This window comes from Lepidochelys olivacea, assembly GCF_965140295.1.
Source record: "Lepidochelys olivacea isolate rLepOli2 genome assembly, chromosome: 7".
Taxonomy (NCBI): Eukaryota; Metazoa; Chordata; order Testudines; family Cheloniidae; genus Lepidochelys; species Lepidochelys olivacea.
The window spans coordinates 33,279,168-33,301,387 of record NC_140417.1 but is presented as its reverse complement, the minus strand read 5'-3'; the positions used below and the strand labels follow the sequence as shown (position 1 = coordinate 33,301,387).

Sequence of the window (22,220 nt, the reverse complement as noted above, 5' to 3'; positions counted from 1 at the left end):
CCAACGCTGCTCACTCATCCTGCCTCTCAACCATTCCCACCGCAGTTCACTGCAGAGTGACATCTCAACTGACCTATGCGTGCTGCCTCCACCACTCGACCGCTTTTCTCCAATCGCTTTCCTTCATTGGAGCATCTCGGCCAATGGAACCCCGCGGAAGGACAATGGACGTAAGAGTCTGCCAATGGAAGGAAGCGCGAGTACGACTGACATCTCCGCGACCAATGACTTTCGAACAGCTTTATGCGGTGCAAAGGCTGGAAGGTTCGCGAAACGCGAACGCCGCGAGCTGAGGAGACTCTAATGGCGGCGACTGGAGCCAACGCCACGCCGCTAGGGAAGCTCCATCCACCCCCACCGCCGGGGAAACCGGGCTACCCGATGCCTCCGCCGGGTCCCCCAGGGCTGGTCCTTCCAGGCCCTCCTCCTCCACCACCCCCAGGCCCGGGCCAGGCCCAAGCCGCTCTGCTAGGCCCCATGGCGGCTGCTGCCTACCCCTTCGCCGCGCTGCCGCCGCCGCCCCCTCCTCCGCCGCCGCCCCCGCCGCCACCCCAGCCTCAGCCCCCGCCGCAGCAGCCGCAGCCCCCGCCGCCCCCACCCCCTCCTCCTCCCCCGCAGCAGCAACAGCCGCCACCTCAGGCTGGGGGGCCTCAGCCCCCCCCTCAGTACGGACAATACCGGTACCCGTCGCCGCCGCCGCCCCCACAGGGCCACGAGCAGCAGCCGCCGCCGCCGCAGCAACAGCAGCAGGATGAGAGCGGTCCGGGAGGGGGCAGTAATCACGGTGAGGGGCAGGGTAAAAGGGGGGGACTCGGAAGAGTTGGGTTGGGTGGGGGTCAGTTATATGGATAGGGTTGAGGCAGGGATGTAGAGGAACTATAGGGTAATGGGGGTACGTAGAAGTAGAGTTATGCACAGTAGGGAAGAGATGTGGAAGCTAAAGGGCTGGAGTGGGGGGGGATACACTAATGGGACAGTGCTAAGGGGTGAAGGGGTAGGCTTGGGGCTTCTTGAGGTTAGTTGGTTGTATAGGCTGAGGGGGCAAGTTTGGAGAATGTTGCACTAAAAGCAAAGGAATGGCGGGGGGGGGGGCTTGAGATGGTCCATGGAAGTTGAAGGAGCTGAAACTTAGGGGTGGTTATAGTTTTGGCAATTGTGGGATGGGGTAGAAACAGCAATGGGGTAAATTTGGGGTTTAAGGGCTTAGGGAATGGGAGGCTATGAGACTACGTTGTAGGGGTATTTGTGGGAGATGAGGTAGATTTGCGAATGGGAGGAAGCAATGATGTTGGGTGCTCTGGGAGGGGAAAGAGTTTGTGGCAAATAAAGAGTTGGGTGGGATGGGGGTATAATAGGTGTAGGTAGAGAGTAGACTGGGAAAGGGGGGAAATGAGGCAAGGTTGGAGAAAGGGATTGGAATTGTGCCAAATGTGGGGGTGGGGGCCAGGATGGGGTTGAGGTGGTGGCTGCTCTCTTTTCTGAGGGAGGGAGTGAAAAAGAGAACATTCTTCTTAATTGGGTGGCGAGACCTGGTTGTGGGTAAGAAGGGAATGGAAACCGATCTGGAGGTTGATAACTTAAATGGGGGTTCTAGGTAACACGTGGGCATGTGCTAATCAGGGGAACTTTGGACACAAAATAACTGCAGTCCGTAAGGCACTGAACAGCCTCAGATGTGTGGTATTGGAAGAGACAAGGCCTGGTGTTGTCTGTAGGAGTTAGCAAATACTCATCCAACCAAAATGGAGGTCTCTGTAGGATTGGGAAGAAATGGGGTGCCCTGGTCCCTTTAACTGCCTATTTTTATTAGTCTCTCTCTTTACTTAAATGATTAGGGATAGTTAATCTTTTTAAGTTTCTAATGTTTTCTAGAAGAGCACATTTTGAAAATGTGTTCAAATCATACAACATGCTTTTCTGGTTGTACGTGGGTGAAACCAGTCATAGATCAGCTTCATAAAAAAGGGGGGGGTAACAATTTCCTACACTAGTGTTAAAGGAAAATTGATCTGGTGGTTTAATAGTTTCCCATCACATCATCCAATGTAAATATCCCTAGAATACTTACTGTTGTTACCTTAAGGGATCTTGAAATGTGTGCAGAGCGGCTGAATGTGAAATGGTGCTGTGGGAGGCAGCCATGTTGTTTTGCTGACGGAGATCAGAACTGCAGCGTTCCCTTTAAAAATGGTGGCTGAAGTGACTAGAAAAATGTTAGTTGGATTTGAGAGCAGTTCTTTTGCTTTGGAGTGGTGATCTTGAAGCATCTTCCTGTTTTTCCATTTGTCTTGACTTATGGAGGGGCATAACTTTATTTAGTTGATACCACTGTTCTGTTGAATTTCAGTTTCACTTCTGGTTCTGCCCCTTGCTGGTTTGCAGATAATAAATAAGTCTTAATGTGGCAACGTTTGCTGATTAAATTCTGCCGTTGCTGCTATTATCTATATTACGGTAGCACCCAATGGCCTCAACAGAGATGGCGCTCCCACTGTGCTAGGTGCTGTGCAAACATAGTGATAATAAGAGCTTAAAGGCTAAATAGACAAGGGGTGTGAGGGGAAACAGGCACAGAGAGGTGAAGTGATTTGCCCAAAGTCACATGGCAGGTCAGTGATTAGACTAGAATATAATTTTGGTTCAGTGTGCTACCCACTTGACCTTACTGCCCCTGTGAGCAGCTCTCCTCATCCCAATGAGAGATTTGGTATTGAAAGGAGTATTTCTGATTTAAGGGAATTCTGTGTGCTCAGTGTTGCAGCTATTATGGTTTATGTAAGATGTATGCAGTAAGTCAAATAGTAGAAACACCTTCAAAAATACAAAGTGTGTCTAAAGAAGGATGCTTGCCCTTAGATTTCCCTAATAAGAAGCGGAAGAGAAGCAGATGGAACCAAGACACCATGGAACAGAAGACTGTCATCCCAGGAATGCCCACTGTTATCCCTCCTGGACTCACTCGTGAGCAAGAGAGAGCTTATATAGGTAAATACACGTTCTCCCCTTTTTCCATCTGATCTGCTGTCAGTGGTGTGATCCTGAGACTATTTCTGGTTGCTGAGTGTTTGGAAAGTTAACTGTGTTTTTTCTAGACTTCAGGTTATTGTGGCCTTATTCCATAACTTCAAATCAATAATTCGCACATTTTTGCTCAGTCGTGCACTGTTGCAGCTCCCCTGTCTTGCTTGTGACAGGAGTAGTGTTCTCCACAGGCATGGTGAAAATGGAATGGCTAGAACAGTTTTTGTAGGGGTGGGGTGGTCCTTTCTCTGGGTATATTAGCCCCTATTTTCAACATCTATTTAGTAATCTCATTACAGTCAGTGGGGGCCTCTAGGATTACCTCTCCAGTGGAGAACACTGCCTCCGGTCCCTCTTCAAACTGAATGTATTATGTGGGAAGCAGGTACCTCTTTCACAGCACAGCCTTGCACCAGAAATCCCCTCAAACCTAGTCTCTGACTTGCTTTTAGGCTGCTTAATTTTTAAAAAAGACACCTGTAGAAGTTCAGTTTTTGTGTTCAAGGTGGTATCGGTCATGTTGGTTTTGCTCTGAGGCAAATAGAGAAACTTTGCTTCTGTTCTTTGGCAAGAAATCTAAACCTTCAGTATCTCTTCTAGTTTAGAGCTCTGCTAAATGAGCTCTGTATTCACATGCACACAAACTGCTGGGAAAGGGATACTGCTCAGTCCTGTGGGAATGAAGGGTTTTGAAATGTTAATTGTGAAAACAGGGAATGTCAAAGGTTAAGATTTGTCTTTGGGACTACCCCATTCCAGTATGGGAATAAGAATGTTTAAGTAACTTGGTTTATAAATACAAGGTTTAACGTTAACTTTGCCTTCAATTGCAAACAGTGATGCTAAATTCACTTTTCATGAACTACCAAATATAAACCAGGAGGGTGAAAAAGGGCAAAAAAGTCCTTTTAATGTGTCTGAGACTTTGCATTGTCACATGTAATTCTAGTCCTTGCATTTTACATAAAGCGAGCTCTTCTTCACAAGACAGTGTGATCCAGTTCATCTCCCTGGGATTGAAAATAATCCTTGGTTTCTTTCTTCTGCATAACCACTGAGAATTTTGACTTGCATTGTAACTAGTCTTTTTATTCATCCACAGCAGTGCTGAGAGCTACTTGAGAGCTAAGTTTGTTAATGGTTTGCTGTCAAGGTTGCTAGGTCAATTTCTAGACAGTGTGGGTTTTGCCCTTGATTCTGTCAGTTTCTGTACCAGAAGATCTTCTTTAGGCAGAAATTTAAAGCTGATTTTGATACAGTATCGTAAAACAAACATCTGATATTTAAGAGAAGAGCCAGTTGTTAGCTGCTTTGACATCTGCTGCTCTACAGAGGGAAATGTAGACATGAATAGTCTGACTTCCAGATTTTTTGAAGTTGCTGTTTTGTTACTTGTGTAGAGCCTTATGTGTACATGCTATTTCAGCAACAAAGCTAAGACATGTATCATGCCTCAAAGAGCTTATAATCTGTGCATAACTTAAAACACAGGATACAAGTTCAGAAGAGGGAGACGAGGGATTGAGGAGGAGAGATGTAGGGTTTGGGGGGTAGGCAGAGCTAGGATTGCTTGAAGAACAGTTTAAAGAAGGGAAATGATTGGTAGGCAAGGACAGTGAGCATCCCAGTTTCTCAGAGGCTCTAAATATCATTTGAAAGGAGTTAAAAGTGCAAGACATAGTGCACACAAAACAAAAGCAAGGTTCCTGTGTGAATGACACAATCTTAAACTGGAACCAGCATATAACTACTGCCAATTGGATGAAATAACTGCAGCTCAGAATTCTCAGTCTATGCTAAGGTAAGAAGCAAATGTAACACCAGCACTTTTATTTAAAAATAATAGTAAATGGGGGAGGGATGTTGAGAAGAAATAGTGTGGATCAGATTAGCACCCCTCTCCACCACTTACTATTCAGCTTCTCCAGAAATTAACCAGATCTCATTGCTCAGGGTTCAGAGATTCTGATCTTTCTTCTTTTGTACAGCATCAGGCACCCAGAACAGAATCAAGCTTAGCTGCTTGTACATTTTAGTAATTTATCATCTGACAATTGACCCTGAATCTTTCTGACTTACCTTGTCTGTGACCTATAACGGCAGTAGGCCTTTTGGAGTCTGTACATAGTATGGGTTAGGTAGCATGGTACAGTGCATGCAATTTCTGTATGTTTGTTTTCATTTACCTTAAGGAGTTCTGTTAAGAATAAAGACATGCACCGGTGCATGGCCCATGTGCTTTTGCCTTAGGAAAAGAAATGAGACCTTTTCTAAACTGGTATGTCTGACTTCAGCAACATTAATTCAAGTCACATTTTTAATTGGCTCTGAAATCAGCAGTAAAATTATTTTGGTATTTACAAAAATTGTTACTCTGCTATGAAAAGAAGTAGTCCAGTAGGACAATGGAATTGCTTGCAAAGGCATTTTCCATTAGGCCTGGATCTAATACCAGTTTTAGCGGGTCAGAAAGAGTTTTGGCTTCCAGTGACTTGCTAGTTGTAGTCTCAGGGATCAGACAGTTCTTTCTGCTAACCACATTTCAGTTGAGCACTTTGCTTTCTAATTAATAATCCTCTTTGAAGAAGGCTAGCTAGATGTAAATAAGATCAATGTGAGCCTTTCTGGATTCCTGCTGAACTTAGCTGGCTGACATAACATTGTGCGGGTCTCCTTCGATTTGTTCACAATATCAGTCGTCCATTGCAAAGTCTCCCGTTCTTCATGCTTTGATGTTAAGATTTGAAATGTTTTTTGGTAACAATGTCTTTTTTCCATCCTTTTTTCTTTCCTAACCTGGTTTCTTCCAGTGCAACTGCAGATTGAAGACCTGACTCGTAAACTGCGCACAGGAGACCTGGGCATCCCCCCTAACCCAGAGGACAGGTTGGGAAACAGTTTTAACCAGCTGACAGTAACACTTTTACCTTTTTAATACATTTTTTTGGTGGCATCATAATGTGTCAGTTCAATACAATCCTGCTCTAGTCAGATGACTGCAATGCTCTGATGTGACAGTGTTGTGGAGGAGAGCTGGGGTTTTTCTGTTAGGGAAGATGGAATGGAACCAATTCTAGCCCTACAAAAACCACAGGGAAAGGGGTAATAAGGGTATATAATTGTTTTTGTTTTTTATAAGCTTGTAGGTTTAATTAACCTGACTTATTTTAAGGGAAATTAAGGTAGCCAATTAATGTACTTTTTCAGGGTCTGACTTGTGCACGTGCCCAGTATCTAGAGGTCTTTCTCACAGGTTCACCTTGCAAACTTTTAAGCACTTATTTTATTTTATTTTATTTTTGCATCATTGAGTTTGAGCAGCCTGGAAACATACTCTGATCAGCTTGTATGGCAGAGCTTTCTGCTTGGTTGTTGAGGATGATTTTTTAAAAGCCAGATGAGTTTTCTAACCAATTTCTTTGCTGCCAGCTATTGTACAGCATTGGCCAACATCGGGGAATTCTGGGGACTCAAGGTGGTGGGGTAATTCCAGCCTCATTTACTCTTTTTGAAGTGAAAATGTTGCAGTAGGTTTTTGGACAGCTGTGGCTATGTTGGGCTTCAGTGACATTCTGAAAAGTAACAGCATTTAACCGCTTTATTTTTGTAATTGGGTTGTTAGCATGGAACAGCAGAGTCTGGTTTGTTTACAGAAGGGGAGTAACCCCCCCCCCCGCCCCCCAATCTTGCAGCTGGAATTTGTTGTGTTATAGCATTTAGCACAACTGAAGTCATTTTCCTTTTAAAATGGGAGTGAAACCTTCTTTGGCTTGAATTCTACCCAGCTGAAGGTGTATTAGATCAGTAAGATGGTGTCATGGATGTTAAAGCCATTCACTTCTGCATCTTCGTTTAGCCTTGCTAGGAGTCAAATTATTATGCCTTATTTCCTTGCAATAACTCTAGTTTTCTTTAGCGCACAAATTTTGCACTCCCATTGCACTTTTTACATTACAGGGCACCACTGCATAGTGTCTTTTTGACTATTACCTTTAACTGTTATTACAAGTTACTAGTAAACTTTGAAAGGTGATTTTTTTATCCTTTTATTGTCAGGAGGGAATAGATGTAAAGCCTATCCTTTTTCCCTTGCTCTTGGTTTTTAAGATTGAGTTGGGGCAGTTGGTCGTAATTTGACTGACAGATTGACATTTCTTATGTGAACAATAACCCAGACTGATGAGGGGAGAGTTATTGGTGTCTTAATTTTTTCCTGTGAAGGTGAGGCATTGCTGTAACAGCCTTTAACATTTTTAATGATCAGTTTAGCAAAAGAATCCAAAGCCAGAGTCGTCTGATCTGTCAAATATCAAACTTGTTAGTGGTTTAAAAAAAACAATTTATTGGAGTTTCTGATTCAGTTACAGAAGAGTCTAACTCTTAATTGCTCCTCAGCAGTTCAACAGAATCAAATGCATGAAATGACTGTCTTAGCATTAATTTCTGAAGGTGTAATATCAAGTTAAGCCATTTAATAATTCTTTGTACCTTGAATTCTTTAAAATGTGTTTCTAAACCACATACTAGCTAACATGAGTTTAAGATGCTTAGTAAAAACAAGCTGGGAGGGTGATACCTTGTATTTTTGTTTTGCTCTCTCTGCTATTGGACTGTGTTACATTTATTCAAATCCTAGAAATGGAGGTGTAATTTAGACATGATTAGTCCTGATCAAACCTGACCTTTTATTCCATGTGTTGATGGTTCACTTTAGGCTCAGAAGACAGTGGGATCAACTGATTTTAATCCTTGCTCTAACCCGCTAGAAAAAGTTTCTCTTAACCTAAAACAAAGGTGTAGGTTTCTGATTACTTCCGGGATGTATTTTTTTTAATAACCTGATCCACATAATCTCTTCCCTTCTTGCAGCTAATCCTAAATTTTCCTTCATGTTTTTAAAAAAGGTCCATAACTTAATCAAATTTCTAGGAGTGTGGCTTTTTTCTTACCGCAAACACAGCTGTGGTAAATCAAACTGACTCTTTTATTTTAGCTTTACAACATTTGCTGTTAAAACAAAAACAAAAAAATTCAGCTTTCTGGGCATCTAAACCCTGTGGAGAAAACAGGGTTCTCCATAGAGGTTTACAGCTCCAAACTGTGGACCAAGAGAAGGCGGTTTGACCCAGCCTTTAAGCCTTAACACAGAAAACAGGTTGAGAGTCGGCCTTGAAGCTGCCAGCACAATGATGGAAAAGCCAGGACAGAAGCCATGACCATCTCTCTACACTGGGGCAGTGAACTAGAGTTAATGGGTGTTGCCAGCAGGATTAGTCACCTTTGATAAAAGACTAATCTCTTTTGTTACTCTGTTATGGTGTTAAAAGTCCACATTTAACCTGCATTACCTCCTGCGTTAAGAGTCTCTCTAAACTCATGGCTGCATTGCCTAGTGAAGCTGGAAAGTTTGTTCTCTGTGCGAATTAACTCTCTCCACCTTCCCCTTTAAAATACATGAGCACACTTGTGGCAGAGTTGCTGTCATTGTCGCTGTTTCCAGCCTTGCTACCCCTATAAAGCACCTCATTTCCCCCCTTCCTCGTGGCATACAGTGTTTTGCTGCAACCTCCTTATCCAGGTAGCAATAAGACAGGCATGAATGAACTTACACCTTCCTTTCCTGTGGTCTTAATAGCACATTTAGCTCTGATTTGCCTAAATTATGCTAGGGTTCAGGGGAAGCTGTACTTGTAAGTGGCCACTTGGGTTTGACCACAGGAAGAATAACCATGGGTGTTTTCTGCAGGTCCCCTTCCCCTGAGCCCATTTACAATAGCGAGGGGAAGCGCCTGAATACCCGTGAGTTCCGTACCCGCAAGAAGCTGGAGGAGGAGAGGCATAACCTCATCACAGAGATGGTGGCCCTCAACCCGGACTTCAAGCCACCAGCTGATTACAAGTAAGTGGAGGGAGAAGATCCTGCCAAATGTTATGGGTAGGCCTTTGCACTGTCATTCCTGGATGGTTTCATCCTGTTCCAAAATCCACGTTTGAATATTGCCCTATTACAGATGGTCTCAGCTTCCTCTGCACAAGTGCTGCTGCGTAAATAGCTCTTTGGGATCTGCCTACAAAGCAAGTCACCAACTGGTTGATCATGATCAACTGGTCGATCCTGGGGACTCCCCCAGTTGATTGTGATCTCTGGTGGTGTAGTGGGGCTGCCATTAGGCTTGCTCCCTGCCTGTACCGGCCCCACGCTGCTCCCAGAAGCAGCCAGCACATCACTGGGGGGAAGGGGTCTTGGTGCACTGCTCCTGCCTGCCAGCACTGCCCCCGCAGCTCCCATTAGCCAGGTTTGGGGAGCTGTAGCTAATGGAAGCTGAGGGAGTGGTGCTGGCAGAGAGGGGCAGCGTGCGGTGCCCCATGCTTTTCCCCACCACCACCACACACATACAGGGGCACATCCGCCCTTTCCAGGAGCGGCGTGTGGCTGGGACAGGCAGGAAGCCTGCCTTCACCTCGCTTCACTGACAACCGGGAGCCACCTGCGGTAAGTGCTGCCCGGTGGGAGGCTGCACCCCAGCTCCCTCCCAGAGCCAGCACCCCAACCCCCTCCTGCACCCCAAATCCCTGCCCCAGGCTTAGCCCGGAGCCCCATCCCACCCTGCAAACCCCTCGGTCCCAGCCCAGAAGCCAAACCCCTGCCCCAGCCAGGTGAGAGTGAGTACAGGTGGGGGAGAGCGATGGGGAGATGGAGTGAGTGGGGTGGGGCTTTTGGGGAAGTGGAGGGACCTTGTGGGAGGGGCGGGGTAGATCCTGGATTGTCCTTAAATTCAAAAAGTGATTTGGGGCTTAAGAGTTGGAGACCAGTGCTATAAAGCATATAGCCACTGTGTTTCCCTGGACTACCAATGCATTCTAAACTGGGGAAAGAGTTCTGATCTCAGCTGGCTCAGGTTCCTTGTGGATGTATGTATTGGCTAGCTAAGTGCATGTTTTGATGTTCACTTTTTGATGTTTTCAGACCTCCAGCGACCCGAGTGAGTGATAAGGTGATGATCCCACAGGATGAATATCCTGAGATTAACTTTGTGGGGCTTCTGATTGGACCCAGGTGAGATGCTACTCCTCTCTGTGAAATGAGGGCAGTTCAGAGGTGATCAAATTTGGAGTCCAGGAGTTTGGCAGTAGTGGACAGTGCTGGCTTACTTGCTTATGCTTGAGAGATGGTGCTGGAAAAAGCACATCAGGACTCTAGCAGGTAGCTGGTGTGACATCAAGACCAGAGAGGAATTGTCAGCCTTTAAAATGATTCAAAGCATGTCTTTTTGAGAGCCAAGCTGAATGTACTGTGGGATTTTAAAGGCAAAACACTCAAAGTAGCTTTACTGCCTTGCAGCCCGCTGGGCGCTTGGAAGCTATTCCCGTTCTTGTCTCTACCCTGCAAGCCCCAGTATATTTATGTAGAACTTCGTGGCACTGAAACAACTACCTGTCATGTTATCTTCTCACAGGACATCCTTGATAGCATGCCTGACAGTGTGTTTATGCCTTCACTGGCAATGCAGAAATATTCCTGTGTTTGAGGAGTGTGTGCTTGGCATTGACCTAGTGCTGGATCTGTGCTGGGAATTTACACCAGCATAGCTGCATCTCTCAGGAGTATGAAAACTCCATACCCCTGAGAGATGTGGTTATGCTGACCTTACCCCTGTTGTAGACAGCGCTGGGTTAACGGAAGAATTCGTCCAGTGACCTAGCTAACACCTTTCTGGAAGGTGGATTACCTATGCCAACAGGAGACTGCCTCCTGTTGGTGTAAGTAGTGTCTGTACCAAAGTACTACAGCTGCAGTTGTGCAGCACTAATAGTTTAAGTGTAGACCTACCCCTAGAAGTGTTCTAACTAGGGTGTTGATTGGGGTAAAACTGGCATCACATGAAGAGGAGTACTTGGGGTAGTGATACAGTCACATTGTGGGGGAGTGGAGAAATCCCCCAGTTTGCATGGGAAAAACAAAACCATTTATTCTACAGAGGTAATACACTGAAGAATATTGAGAAGGAATGCAATGCCAAGATCATGATCCGGGGCAAGGGGTCGGTGAAGGAAGGGAAGGTGGGCCGAAAAGATGGCCAGATGCTGCCTGGAGAAGATGAGCCTCTTCACGCTCTGGTCACTGCCAACACCATGGAGAATGTGAAGAAGGCTGTGGAACAGGTATAAATGCAAAGCTCAGGGTGATCAAACTGAAAACATCTGGGGGAGTCAGTCTCAGCTATGGTAAAAGATCACATCATGGAAACTCAACTCCAGCTTGCCTCCTGCACTGTAATCCATTGCCAGCCTCTTGCTCTGCATACTACTGTTATTCTTTTAAAGAGTCACGGTGATGAAATAAATAAGACCTGTCTGGGCACTTCGGAGGAAGATTCAATCTCAGCACTCCACTCATAAGAGCGATATGGAGGGACATAGGAAAGGAACTGGAATGAGGGGGCTGGCTTTATCATTGACCTGCAGGGAAGCTGGAATTCTAACTGTGGTGTAGACCTGAGTTTGGGAGCTGAATTTCTCCAGGGCAGATAAGGGTTTGAGCTTGATACGACTAAGCAACGTGTCTCTTCCAGATCCGGAATATTCTGAAGCAAGGCATTGAAACACCAGAGGACCAGAACGACTTGCGGAAGATGCAGCTGCGTGAGCTGGCCCGGCTTAATGGGACTCTGCGGGAAGATGACAACAGGTAAGTACCTGCCTGTTGGAAGTACCAAAGTTAGTGCAGCTGCATATGTTTGCTGCTGCTTGCGTGTCAAGCTGATCTAATTCTGCTTTGTTATCCCTTAGAATCCTGCGGCCTTGGCAAAGCGCGGAGACCCGCAGCATCACCAACACCACTGTGTGTACCAAATGCGGAGGAGCTGGACACATTGCCTCTGACTGCAAGTTCTCTAGGTAAATCTCACAGGCCAGCTTGTTTAAGCAATCTTCTGTCAGCTGTGCCTGCTCATCATTTGTGTCAGTAGATGGGCTCTGTGGTTGGACTGCTATAGCCTTCCAGAAGGGCGTCTTGGCAGCCAGTTGCAGCAGACCATCCTGCTAGTCCTAGGAAATCCATGTACTATCCAGCACAGAAGCACTTGACAAATCAGTCTTCCTCTGAGCACAATATCCAGGGAAGGGGTAGGATTTAGCAAATATTTGGCTTGGAAATGAATCCCATACAATACCTAATGGTGATTAGAAATGGGGGTCCAAACCAGCCTCTGATTGGGATGAAGGAACTTTTCCCTGGGATAGGTTATTCCTTAACTGTAAGGTTTCTGGTACGTTTCCTTTGAAGCAGCAGCTAGTGGCTGATGCTGGAGATGGGGCTAGATGGAGGCACTGGCCTAATCCATGGTAGCAGTTTTCTGTATTCATTTAGCTTGATAGTTTGCTCCATATGAAGCCGAGGAGATGAATGATGTAGCTTTGGATCCATCTGTCCTGCACAGTGGACTCTGCTCCCCTCCCATAGCACTGGTATCTGGTGTGTGTGGCTTAGAGCAGTGGTTTTCAATCTCTGGTCCACAGACTATCTAAGAGGTCTGCAAAAGGTGACTCTAATAATAATAATAATAAATTTTAAAAAAAAATCCAGATCCTAGGAAAGGCATTCTGTTTTTCTGATAAATCAAAAGTATGTGAATGCCCCCATCTACAGGTCAAACCCCCAAATTGTTGTCATTACCATAGAAGCCCACAGTTTAGCGCCCTTTCTTACGCTGCATCAAATGTCGTGCCAAGCACGTGCAACTTTTATAGTTTTCAGTCTAACTGAACAGAACTAAACTAACTTCTGTGGTAGTGGTCTGTGGACCACAGGTTGAATTTCCAAAGGGGTCTGCACCTCCATTTGAAATTTTTAGGGGTCCGCAAACAAAAAAAGGTTGAAAACCACAGGCTTAGTGGCATATGACTTTGCTTCCAGACCTGGTGATCCTCAGTCTGCTCAGGACAAAGCCCGCATGGACAAAGAATACCTGTCCCTGATGGCAGAGTTGGGAGAAGCTCCAGTCCCGGCATCTGTGGGATCTTCCTCTGGCCCCACCAATACACCTCTGTCAAGCGGGCCCAGACCCTCGGGACCAGGAAACAACCCGCCGCCTCCTGTGAGTGATTGGGCCTTTTCACCTGGTAGTGTTTGCTTGAAAGGAAACACCTTACAATAGGCCCCTTTTCTCCGTCCGCATGGACTGTGGTGTCAGTCCCACAGCTTTTCAGTGGTGGTGACAGGAATCAGTCCGTCCTGTCCCCCACCCCCCCACCCCTTTTTTTTTTTGAATGGCTCATAGGGAGAGAAACAACTGTGCAGTCAGCTCTGGGTTTTGTCCTACTTTGGGGTGCCCCAAACCATGTTGAGGGGTTTGGAAATTCTCATGTAGAGAGAATGAAAACGTTGGGATTGTTCATTTACAGATCTATGTTCTCTGAATGACCTAGAGAAGGGAAATCAGGAGCTTCAGTTCTCCGTATCTCGCAGTACAAGCACAAGGGAATGTTGAGTGAAATTGAAAGGTGGCAATTTCAAAACGAGTGACAAATACTTTTCCACACTACACATAATTGCCCTAATATTGAGGCCAAAAAGTTAGCTAGATTCAAAAAGGATTGGATGCTTCTACAGACATCAAGAATATCCAGAGCTACAGTAGTCAATGTTAACAAGCTTTGGTAGGGGTGTTACACCACCTGTTTTGGAGCTTACAGCAGTCTGTTACTGGTAAGGAACAGGGTGAGAGCTAATTTCAGGCAGGTTATCCCACATCTGCCTGATGCAGGGTGTGGTTTCTTGCACCTTTCTCTGAAGCATCTGGCTCTGGCCACTATCAGACAGGATATCACACTAGATGGACCCTCCAAGTCTGGTCCTGTCCTGTAGTTCCCGTAATACGACAGTTAATAGTTAGCAGTCTGGTTCCACCTTTCCCCTCTGAAGTACGTGATAAGATGGCTTTGATTGTATTTAAAGTCAGGTCTGAATAGCTCCTTTCTCACCCCCACTCTAGAACCGTCCTCCATGGATGAACTCTGGCCCCTCTGATAACCGGCCCTACCATGGCATGCATGGAGGACCTGGGGGTCCAGGTGGGCCTCACAACTTCCACCACCCCATGCCCAACATGGGTGGGCATGGTGGCCATCCAATGCAGCACAATCCCAATGGCCCACCACCCTGGATGCAGCCACATCATCCACCCATGAACCAGGGGCCACATCCTCCAGGTCACCCAGGCCCCCACCACATGGGTAAGTACATTCCAAGGCACTGGGGATACTTGGGGGTTGGCTTGGGTGGGGACTGCTGTTGAGGTTTGGCCACGGGGGAGTGCTCCGTAGTTGTGATGCACTCCACTAATCAGCATGCTCCCTCTCAAAACAGAAGGGTTTATCCTTACATCTTCCGGTTTAGGCTACAGCAATGATACTCAGACCTCAGTGGTTCAGGAGCCAGGTTAGTGATCAGCATTACCCAAAAGAGCCACAGCAATGTGAATGACGGGAGAAATGTTTAGTGTTTACACATACTCTCACACTCTCTCTCTCACAGCAAATACGTTAATAACTTAGTGCAAGTCAGTAACTCTATTGCTTATTAACCTAGTAAAAGCATCCTGATTGGTGGTTAATGGTTGTTAATTAAATCAGTGTTTTAATTTCGTGCTGCAAAGAGCTGCAGAAGACCCATTAAAGAGCCACTTGAGACTGGAGAGCCACAATTTAAGTATCACTGGGCTATGGTGTCTGCGTGGGCTTTTGTCTGTGAACTATTGGGCTGTTGGCTAACGGGTAGGCTTGTTGGGGGGAGAATCTCCTAGTCTCATTAACTGGCACTAAGGCTACGGTCTTTCATTCCCTCAAGATCAGTACCTGGGAAATACGCCTGTGGGCTCTGGGGTCTATCGCCTACATCAAGGAAAAGGTGAGTGTCTTGTGTCACGAGCCCTTAACCAAGTCATGATTCAGTGTCGCCTCGATGCCCAGCCCCTAATCGGCCGCCCCTCTCCCTTGCAGGTATGATGCCGCCGCCGATGGGTATGATGGCCCCGCCGCCCCCTCCGCCCAGTGGTCAGCCTCCCCCGCCTCCCTCTGGTCCTCTCCCCCCATGGCAGCAGCAGCAGCAGCAGCCTCCGCCGCCACCTCCCAGCAGCAGTATGGCGTCCAGTACTCCCTTGCCATGGCAGCAAAGTGAGTAAGAGCAATTCTCTTACCTTTATCCCCATCCCGCATGCGTGCGAGAAAGGGACGCTACCCCACTCACCCATATGGTTACATGGGTGTAGAAGGAGGGGTAGGGGAGGTGGGAGCACGGCAGCATGTTTGCAGAGGCTGTGGTGGTATAACTTCCCCATCCCCATTGCTGCTCTCCGCTGCCCATTGGCAGGGAAACACTGTCATAGCAGTTAGTTCCCCCGGCTGCTTTTGGGAGCTGCACTCCTGCACCCCACTTGCTCAGCTGTGCCAAAGCAGAGATGGAAATAGCTCTCTGCACGTAGAGTTCTCCATATGACTCCCTTGCCCTGACTGATGCTAGAGAATGCTCCCTACACTCCCAGGACCAGTAGTGCCCTCTGTGCATGTGGTGAGCCTGCATCCCATGACAGTCCAGTCCCTTTAGCGAGGCTGACACTTCCCTTACCTGCAATTACTCTGAGCTTCACCCCTGATCCTGTCAAGTGACCTTGTTCTTCTTTAAATTCCAGATACGACGACCACCACCACCACGAGCGCTGGCACCGGGTCCATCCCGCCATGGCAGCAGCAGGGGGCTGCAGTGGCGGCTTCTACGGGGGCCCCGCAGATGCAAGGCAACCCCTCCATGGTCCCTTTGCCTCCAGGGGTCCAGCCTCCGCTGCCGCCCGGGGCCCCGCCGCCTCCGCCGCCGCCGCCGCCTGGCTCCGCGGGCATGATGTACGCCCCGCCCCCTCCCCCGCCCCCCATGGACCCTTCTAATTTCGTCACCATGATGGGGATGGGGGTGCCGGCCTTGCCACCATTCGGCATGCCCCCCGCGCCTCCGCCACCCCCACCACAGAACTGAAGGATGGATTTTTTTTCTATTCAATTGTCTCATAAAATGCTGAATCTCACCTTATGGAGCCAGGAATCGGAGGGGAGAGGCACGTGAAGCCAGGCTGCTGGGAACGTGCCAGAGATGACATCTCACACCCTCCTCCTTACTCTATTCAGAATGAAGGCTCGGGACTTTGTCATGTCCGATTCCTGTCCGACTGGTGTGTTTGGGTAGCAGAATCCACACTAGCTCTCAGGGCACTGTAGCACAGAGTCTCTCTTCTGAAGCAGGGGCTGCCGGGGCTCCCACAGTGAGATTGGAGGACTCTGGGAATGCAGTGAGGACACTCCCTCAGCAGGAACCTGCCTGTAGTTGGCTGGTGGCCATGTTGGGAGAAAGGACAGTTCTGTGAAGCGACGCAACTCTTCCCTTGAAGAACGCAGTCGGAATGCTGGCTCCATATTGTGAACCTGTTTGTTACTTTATTTTCCCCTCTCTCTCTCTCTCTCTTTCTCTCTCTCTGCGACTTAGATTTTAAATCCATCTGAGGAGAATAATGCTCTGAGTCTAGACACTTTCCAGCACTGCTAGTGCCTGTAGGTTGGAATGCGAGCAAGGGGCAAGCAAATGGATTTTAGAGATCTCCTTGGACATGACTTCATACCAGAGGAAAGAGGCAGGAAAGTACCATAGCTGATCTTTGGGCCTTATGAACCCCAGCTGTAATACACCCCAAGTCAGGGCTTTGGCTTGGTGAGGGTTGTTTCTGTCAAGGGATAACTATACCAGACAATAGTGGTAAGCATGCTGGAGGGGTGGGTCCATTGTCCTCTTAACTGGGTATTGGAATGCCCCATAGGGGGCAGTAGCGAGTTGTTAGTGGTTAATTGGGTAGTTAAGAGGTTTCAGTAGGCACTGAGAAGGCCCTGCTACTGCATACACTCAAGGTCCATTTGCTTTTCTCTTGCCATGTGCCTAGAATCTTTTAACATCTGAATGTTTTGTGGTCTGGGGTCCCTTTGCCCCCCAAATTGGAGCAATTTCTGTTGACGATAATGTGTAAAATGCTCTTCCGTTCAGTCACCCGCAGCCATTTCTTACTGCTTTTTTTGTGTATGAATAAAACTGCATTAAGAGGGGAGGTTCCAATGAATAAAAGCAGTTTTTTAATAAAGGCCTAATTAATTCTGTGGACTTGGATGAGGGAGCCCATAACCATTTGCTACCAATATGTGGTGCTGTGCTCTACTGTAGGAGTTGGGCTATATTTCTTAAAGGCAGGGTTTGGGGGTATGATCCCAAGCACACTTGCATGGAAAGTGTGTGCTCCTGGAAGCTCAGCTCTTGAGGCCTTCAGCCTTACAAACAGGGTCCTTGCTGCAATGGGAGGTCAGTGCCACAGCAGTAATCCAACTGCAGGATATTTCTGACGCCCCTGTTGGTGGGACAGGGTTGGGAGGGCTGCCTGATCTGCTGTCATATTGTGTGACCCATTAAAGGGGTCACTGGCTCAATTAACATTCATGTTCTGTAGAGCTATTCACTCCTTAAGCCAAGAGCTAGCTAAAACACCAAGTCTTGCATGACAACACTGGGCGGCGTGGTTCGTCCAGTCACTGATACCACAGTCTCCATGTCCATAGCAAATGTGAGCAGAGATGACTGAACCTCTCAAACTAGTCCCCTGAGGAACATTCCTTCCACTTCACTGCAGCGTGCTGTTCCTCCTCCAAGCATTGCACATCATTTCTGTTTGGGTAGGGCCAGCAGAATATTCTTGCATTGTGATAGTTTCCCTAGTGGATTTGGGTCAGGAAAAGCATGCAGTGACTGCATATAAATACTTCAGTTGATCGTCTAGCTCTGATGCAGCATTTCAGTGGTACTGTGGGCACAGTTGACTTAGAGGTGTAGTAAAATGTAGATTTAGGGACTAAGTGTGAATGGTCAGAATGACATCAGCCCTGGTCTGTCTGGCTGAGTCTCCACTGTGTGGTGCTGAATGTCAGCTTCTTCCATCTTTGACCCCTTTAAAATAAACTGGGTGTTGGTGGTTGCTTGCAAAGTTACCAAACAGCAGCTACATCTCCTGCTCTGATCACATGGATGGCAATTTAATCTCGACACTTTAACACTCAGGAGTTAGGTCTCCCAGCCCCCCGTGTAGGGAGGGAGATCAGGGTTTCTCCAGCAGTAGAATAAGGGTGATGTTTGGAGTGCCTATCCACAAGATCACATGCATGAGTGGCAGAGTTGGGGTTGGGACCAGGTCCTGTGGTGCTCAGTCTCTTGCTCTGTCTTTAGTGAAATCGACCAAGAGACAGGAGCTTGGTAATTGTCAGACTCTTGTCACTGGGTCCATCTACTCTGGCATGCTGTCGCAGGGCCACTATGAAATAACCTGTTGGTGTTTCTTCACAGCCGGCTGTAACTGTATACCCTTGCTATCAGGGTCTCAACTTGTTTTTAATCCTTATTCAGCTATTGGCCTTACTGTGATTTTTGTAAAATAAAACCCAGTTCTCAGTGACTCCTAGTCCCTACTCCCAACCCAGAGCTGGGAATAGAACACAGGAGTCCTGACTCCCAGTGTCCCCTGCTCTAAGCATCAGCCCCCACTCTTTCCAGAGCCCATAGAGCCCAGGGTTGTGGCTCCCAAATCTACAGAAGGGGTATCCTCTACCAGTTGCTGATCATCTTCCCTGAGCTTCCAAGACCCTTGAAACAGGAAAAATTTTGAAGCAAAACCAAGCTGCTTGACAGGTGCCCAAACACATCCATCTTCCTCTTGTACAGCAGGAAGAAGGATCTGTGGGGAGAGGTGGTGTGGCCCATGGGACAGAGAGACGACTGGGGCTCTAACACCTGGGTTTGATTCCTGGCTCTGCCAATAACCCACTATGTGACCTTGGGTAAGACACTTCTCTTTGTACCTGTTGTCTTTCCCACCTTTTTGTCTGGGGCTCAGGAAGCTACAGACTCCTCTTGTGACTGGAAATAGTGTGATCCTGCCTGGGTCTAGGCTGTAAACTTGAAGCAGGGACTCTCCCCACATGTGCACTGTCCCTGGCCTGACAGGCCTAGGCTGCACTTTGCATGATGTGGGGGTAGGGGTGCGCCCTATCGTTCAGGGCCTCTAGGCTTACCTGAATCTGAAATCTATTGCTCTATCTGTTAGACCTTTTTCAACTCTAGGTAGCTTGGATTAAGTGCAGGAGAGTGAAAGCTTGTGTGTTTCTGCAGTTCAGCTGCTTCAGAGGCAGTGAACAGTGGTGGAGTTTGGGAGAGAGGCTGAGGCTATAGCTCCATGGGCATGGGGGAAGGCTGGGATTGTCATGACATGGGGGCTGAATGATGGGGTGCTGCAAGCAGCCCATGTCCTACTTTGAAGCCACTGTGCTGTGCCAGAACAGACTCCCATTTTCCACAGCCCCTTGTTTCTGCCAAAATGTGGGAGGCTGGCGAAGTAGAGCTGTGCAGACCAGGAAACAAAAAAGACGGTGCAATCCACCCATACACTGGAAGTTCCTGTAGCTCCGAGTTTGGCGGAAATGTCCCCTTCCCGTTGTCCCTGCTCTGTGACCTATTGATGAGTGAAAAGCTTTTGGTGAAGCCCTTTCCTGAGTACAGCCGTGCTTAGACTATAAAGGAGGCCAGCAGAGGTGGTTCTGGTGGCAGTCTAGGAGATGAGTTCTGCTCCAGAGGGTCGCCAAAGTGCTGCAGAGAAAACAGGCTGTTTATTTGATCAGCAAAACAACTCCCCTTCCTATTGGGATTCAGAACCTGAAGCAGCCCCTCCCCAGCTCTTTGTTAAAAGCAGGGTGATCCTGGCATGCTGTAGACCCCCAGGTTTGAGGCATGCAATCCCTGGGAGCCAGCTGTCTCCCATTACTTGATGTGACCTGAAGGAGGGTGCTGGAGAGTGTGTCTCTAAGGTTCCTTTCTCCCCTGGTACTGCAGGACAGGATTCAAGCTAGTGCAGTCTGAGGTGTGACCCATTCACCTGGATGTCAGGTCTGGTATCATCCAAGCTCCCAAAAGGGCTTTAGCTTCCCAGGGTGGGTTGATTTTAATGGCAATGAAGTGTGCAGATCCCCTGGCACCACTGTCTCACCTGAACCTTGTAGAGGTTAGGGCCCTGAGAGTTGCCTTGCGTGTGAGGCTTTTGCCATTTCTGGCTCTGCCACAGCCTCCCTGTTGGCCTTGGGCAAGTTTCTTCATTATTCTGGGCTTCAGCTCCTATCTGTAAAATGGTGATAACACTCATTCCTTTCTCCCGCTCTCTTCTGCTCTCTCTAGACTGCAGCTCCATGGGGGCTGGGACTCTCTTGCCCTGTCTGTCCAGCATCTGGCATGATCGCTATCGTGGGGGGTCTGGTGGCACCCACCCTGCTGGGGACCCCTGAGCTTGGATGGGGCTGTTAATCTAAGTGGACAAGGCAGGCAAAGGAAGGGTGCCCCCCCCCCACTTTGTAGAAGGGGAATTTGCACCCAGCCAGGAGTGCGACTCTTGCCTGCATTCACGCAGGAAGCTTATGGCAGAGCTGAGAATGCTGGCACTGGAGACTCCTGGGGCCCAAAGAAAGGCACCTTTGCAGCGGGGAGAGGGGGAGCAGCACACTTAACTATTGAGCTATTGACCGACACCACCACCACCCCGCCCCCACTCCTGACAATGGCGGGTCCCAGGGCCTGCTCCTTGTGTTTTCCCTACAAGCACCTTGGTGCTTCCTCCTCTAATGTCTGGGAGGAGCCACCAAACCACCCTTTAGGTGCTATTGCTAACAATAAAAGCAATGGTCACATTGACTGGAAGCTCTCTGGGACAGGGCCTGTCTTCTGTGTGTGAACAGTACCTGGTGCAGTGGGATCCTGGCCTGTGCCTGGGGCTTTTTGCCATCCAAATAACTGCAGGGAAAGCTAGACACAGGCTGCTTTGCTTTAGCATGGGGATACCTTCCCCTCAAGGCCTTGGCTGGTATTTCATAGGGTTGAAGACTAGAAGGGACTGTTCAGATCATCAAGTCCATCTTCCTATGCAAAATCCCACCCAGTGGTTCCTGCTTCCAGCCAATATCAGGTGGTTGAGCTAGAGTGGGGCTGCCAGAACAACTGTGTGCTGGAGAGTCCACCACATCTCAAGGTAAGTTGTTCCCATTGTGAATTGATCTTCCCTGCTCCTCTTTACATCCCTCCACTGGCTCCCCCTTCTCCATCCTGTTAAACACAAGCTGCTTCTCTTTGTCATCAAAGCTCTTCACTGCCTGCCTATCCCTGCCTCATCTCCCATTCGCTAGTGAGCTGTCGGTTGCCTCCAATCAGCCTGTGATGTCAACCACCACTTGTTCTGTTTTCAAACAAGCCCCTTGGTGCTTTCTCCTGTGCTGCCCCTGGTGCTTGGGAGGAGATCCGTGTAAACACCTGCAAAACCACCTCATTCTTCTCCTCAAAACTCTTCTTTGCCGATAGTCCTACAAAAAACTTGACTATGGCTGGGCTGCTGGTGTGCAGAGATCATGGCCTAGCATGCTGACCACTATTGTTTCCTTGTATTCCCCTGGCTTTCAGTATTCTCTTGTCTTAGTGTCTCTGTACGGCGCCTAGTGCAATGAGGTCCTGGTACATGACTAGAGCTCCTAGCTGCTACCCCACTACAAATCATCTACCTCTCCTCACATCCCAGAGCTCATCCTGATTTCCCACAGAGATTGCACCAGCTTCTGGTCCTCTAGTCTTTCTTTGGACTCCTGTCAATATCAAGCCAGCAAGGAGTAAGGTTTTCTACCTGCCAACAGGCTCAGATAACTGCTGGGGTTGGTTCTTCCCTATGCCTCTCCCTGCTCAGGAGTGGGGGTGCGAGTCTCATACACAGGCTCTGTGACCTTTAAGGCTTGCTCTGGATTCCTGGTGGATCGGGTTTCCAGACCCATAACCAGAGGTTCTGGATTCCTGGCGCCTCGGTTTATTTTTCTCCAGCCTCCACGCTCTGCCCAGCGTCATGCCCTGCTCTGAAATCACCCAGGCAGATCCTTATGGGGAAACTTTAACTGACCTGAGGATGTGGGAGACTTGGAAGAGACTAAGACCCTCCCTATGCCAGTAAACTGTATTTGGTAGAGCCTGTGTCCCTAATCAAGCTCTAATGAGCCTGGGTATTAATAGAAACAATGGGCTAATGAGGTCACATAGGGTCAGTGCT

At 48.0% G+C, this 22,220-nt stretch overlaps 1 protein-coding gene across 7 annotated transcripts; it reads left to right on the top strand.

Moving 5' to 3' along the window:
- Positions 1 to 239: 239 nt before the first annotated feature.
- Positions 240 to 18,551, top strand: SF1 (splicing factor 1). Of its 7 annotated transcripts, none has more exons than XM_084633357.1 (13): positions 240 to 784; positions 2,857 to 2,985; positions 5,832 to 5,907; positions 8,768 to 8,920; positions 9,989 to 10,078; positions 11,001 to 11,184; positions 11,595 to 11,710; positions 11,812 to 11,919; positions 12,938 to 13,118; positions 14,016 to 14,256; positions 14,875 to 14,929; positions 15,022 to 15,195; positions 15,711 to 18,551. In XM_084633357.1, the coding sequence occupies exons 1-13, from the start codon at positions 244 to 246 to the stop codon at positions 15,958 to 15,960; spliced, it is 2,298 nt and encodes a 765-aa protein (XP_084489483.1). In that variant the 5' UTR covers positions 240 to 243; the 3' UTR covers positions 15,961 to 18,551. The 7 variants fall into 7 exon arrangements, with proteins under 7 accessions (XP_084489483.1, XP_084489481.1, XP_084489482.1 ...); XM_084633355.1 differs by having other exon boundaries at positions 14,870 to 14,929; XM_084633356.1 differs by having other exon boundaries at positions 14,870 to 14,929; positions 15,022 to 15,199.
- Positions 18,552 to 22,220: the final 3,669 nt, after the last annotated feature.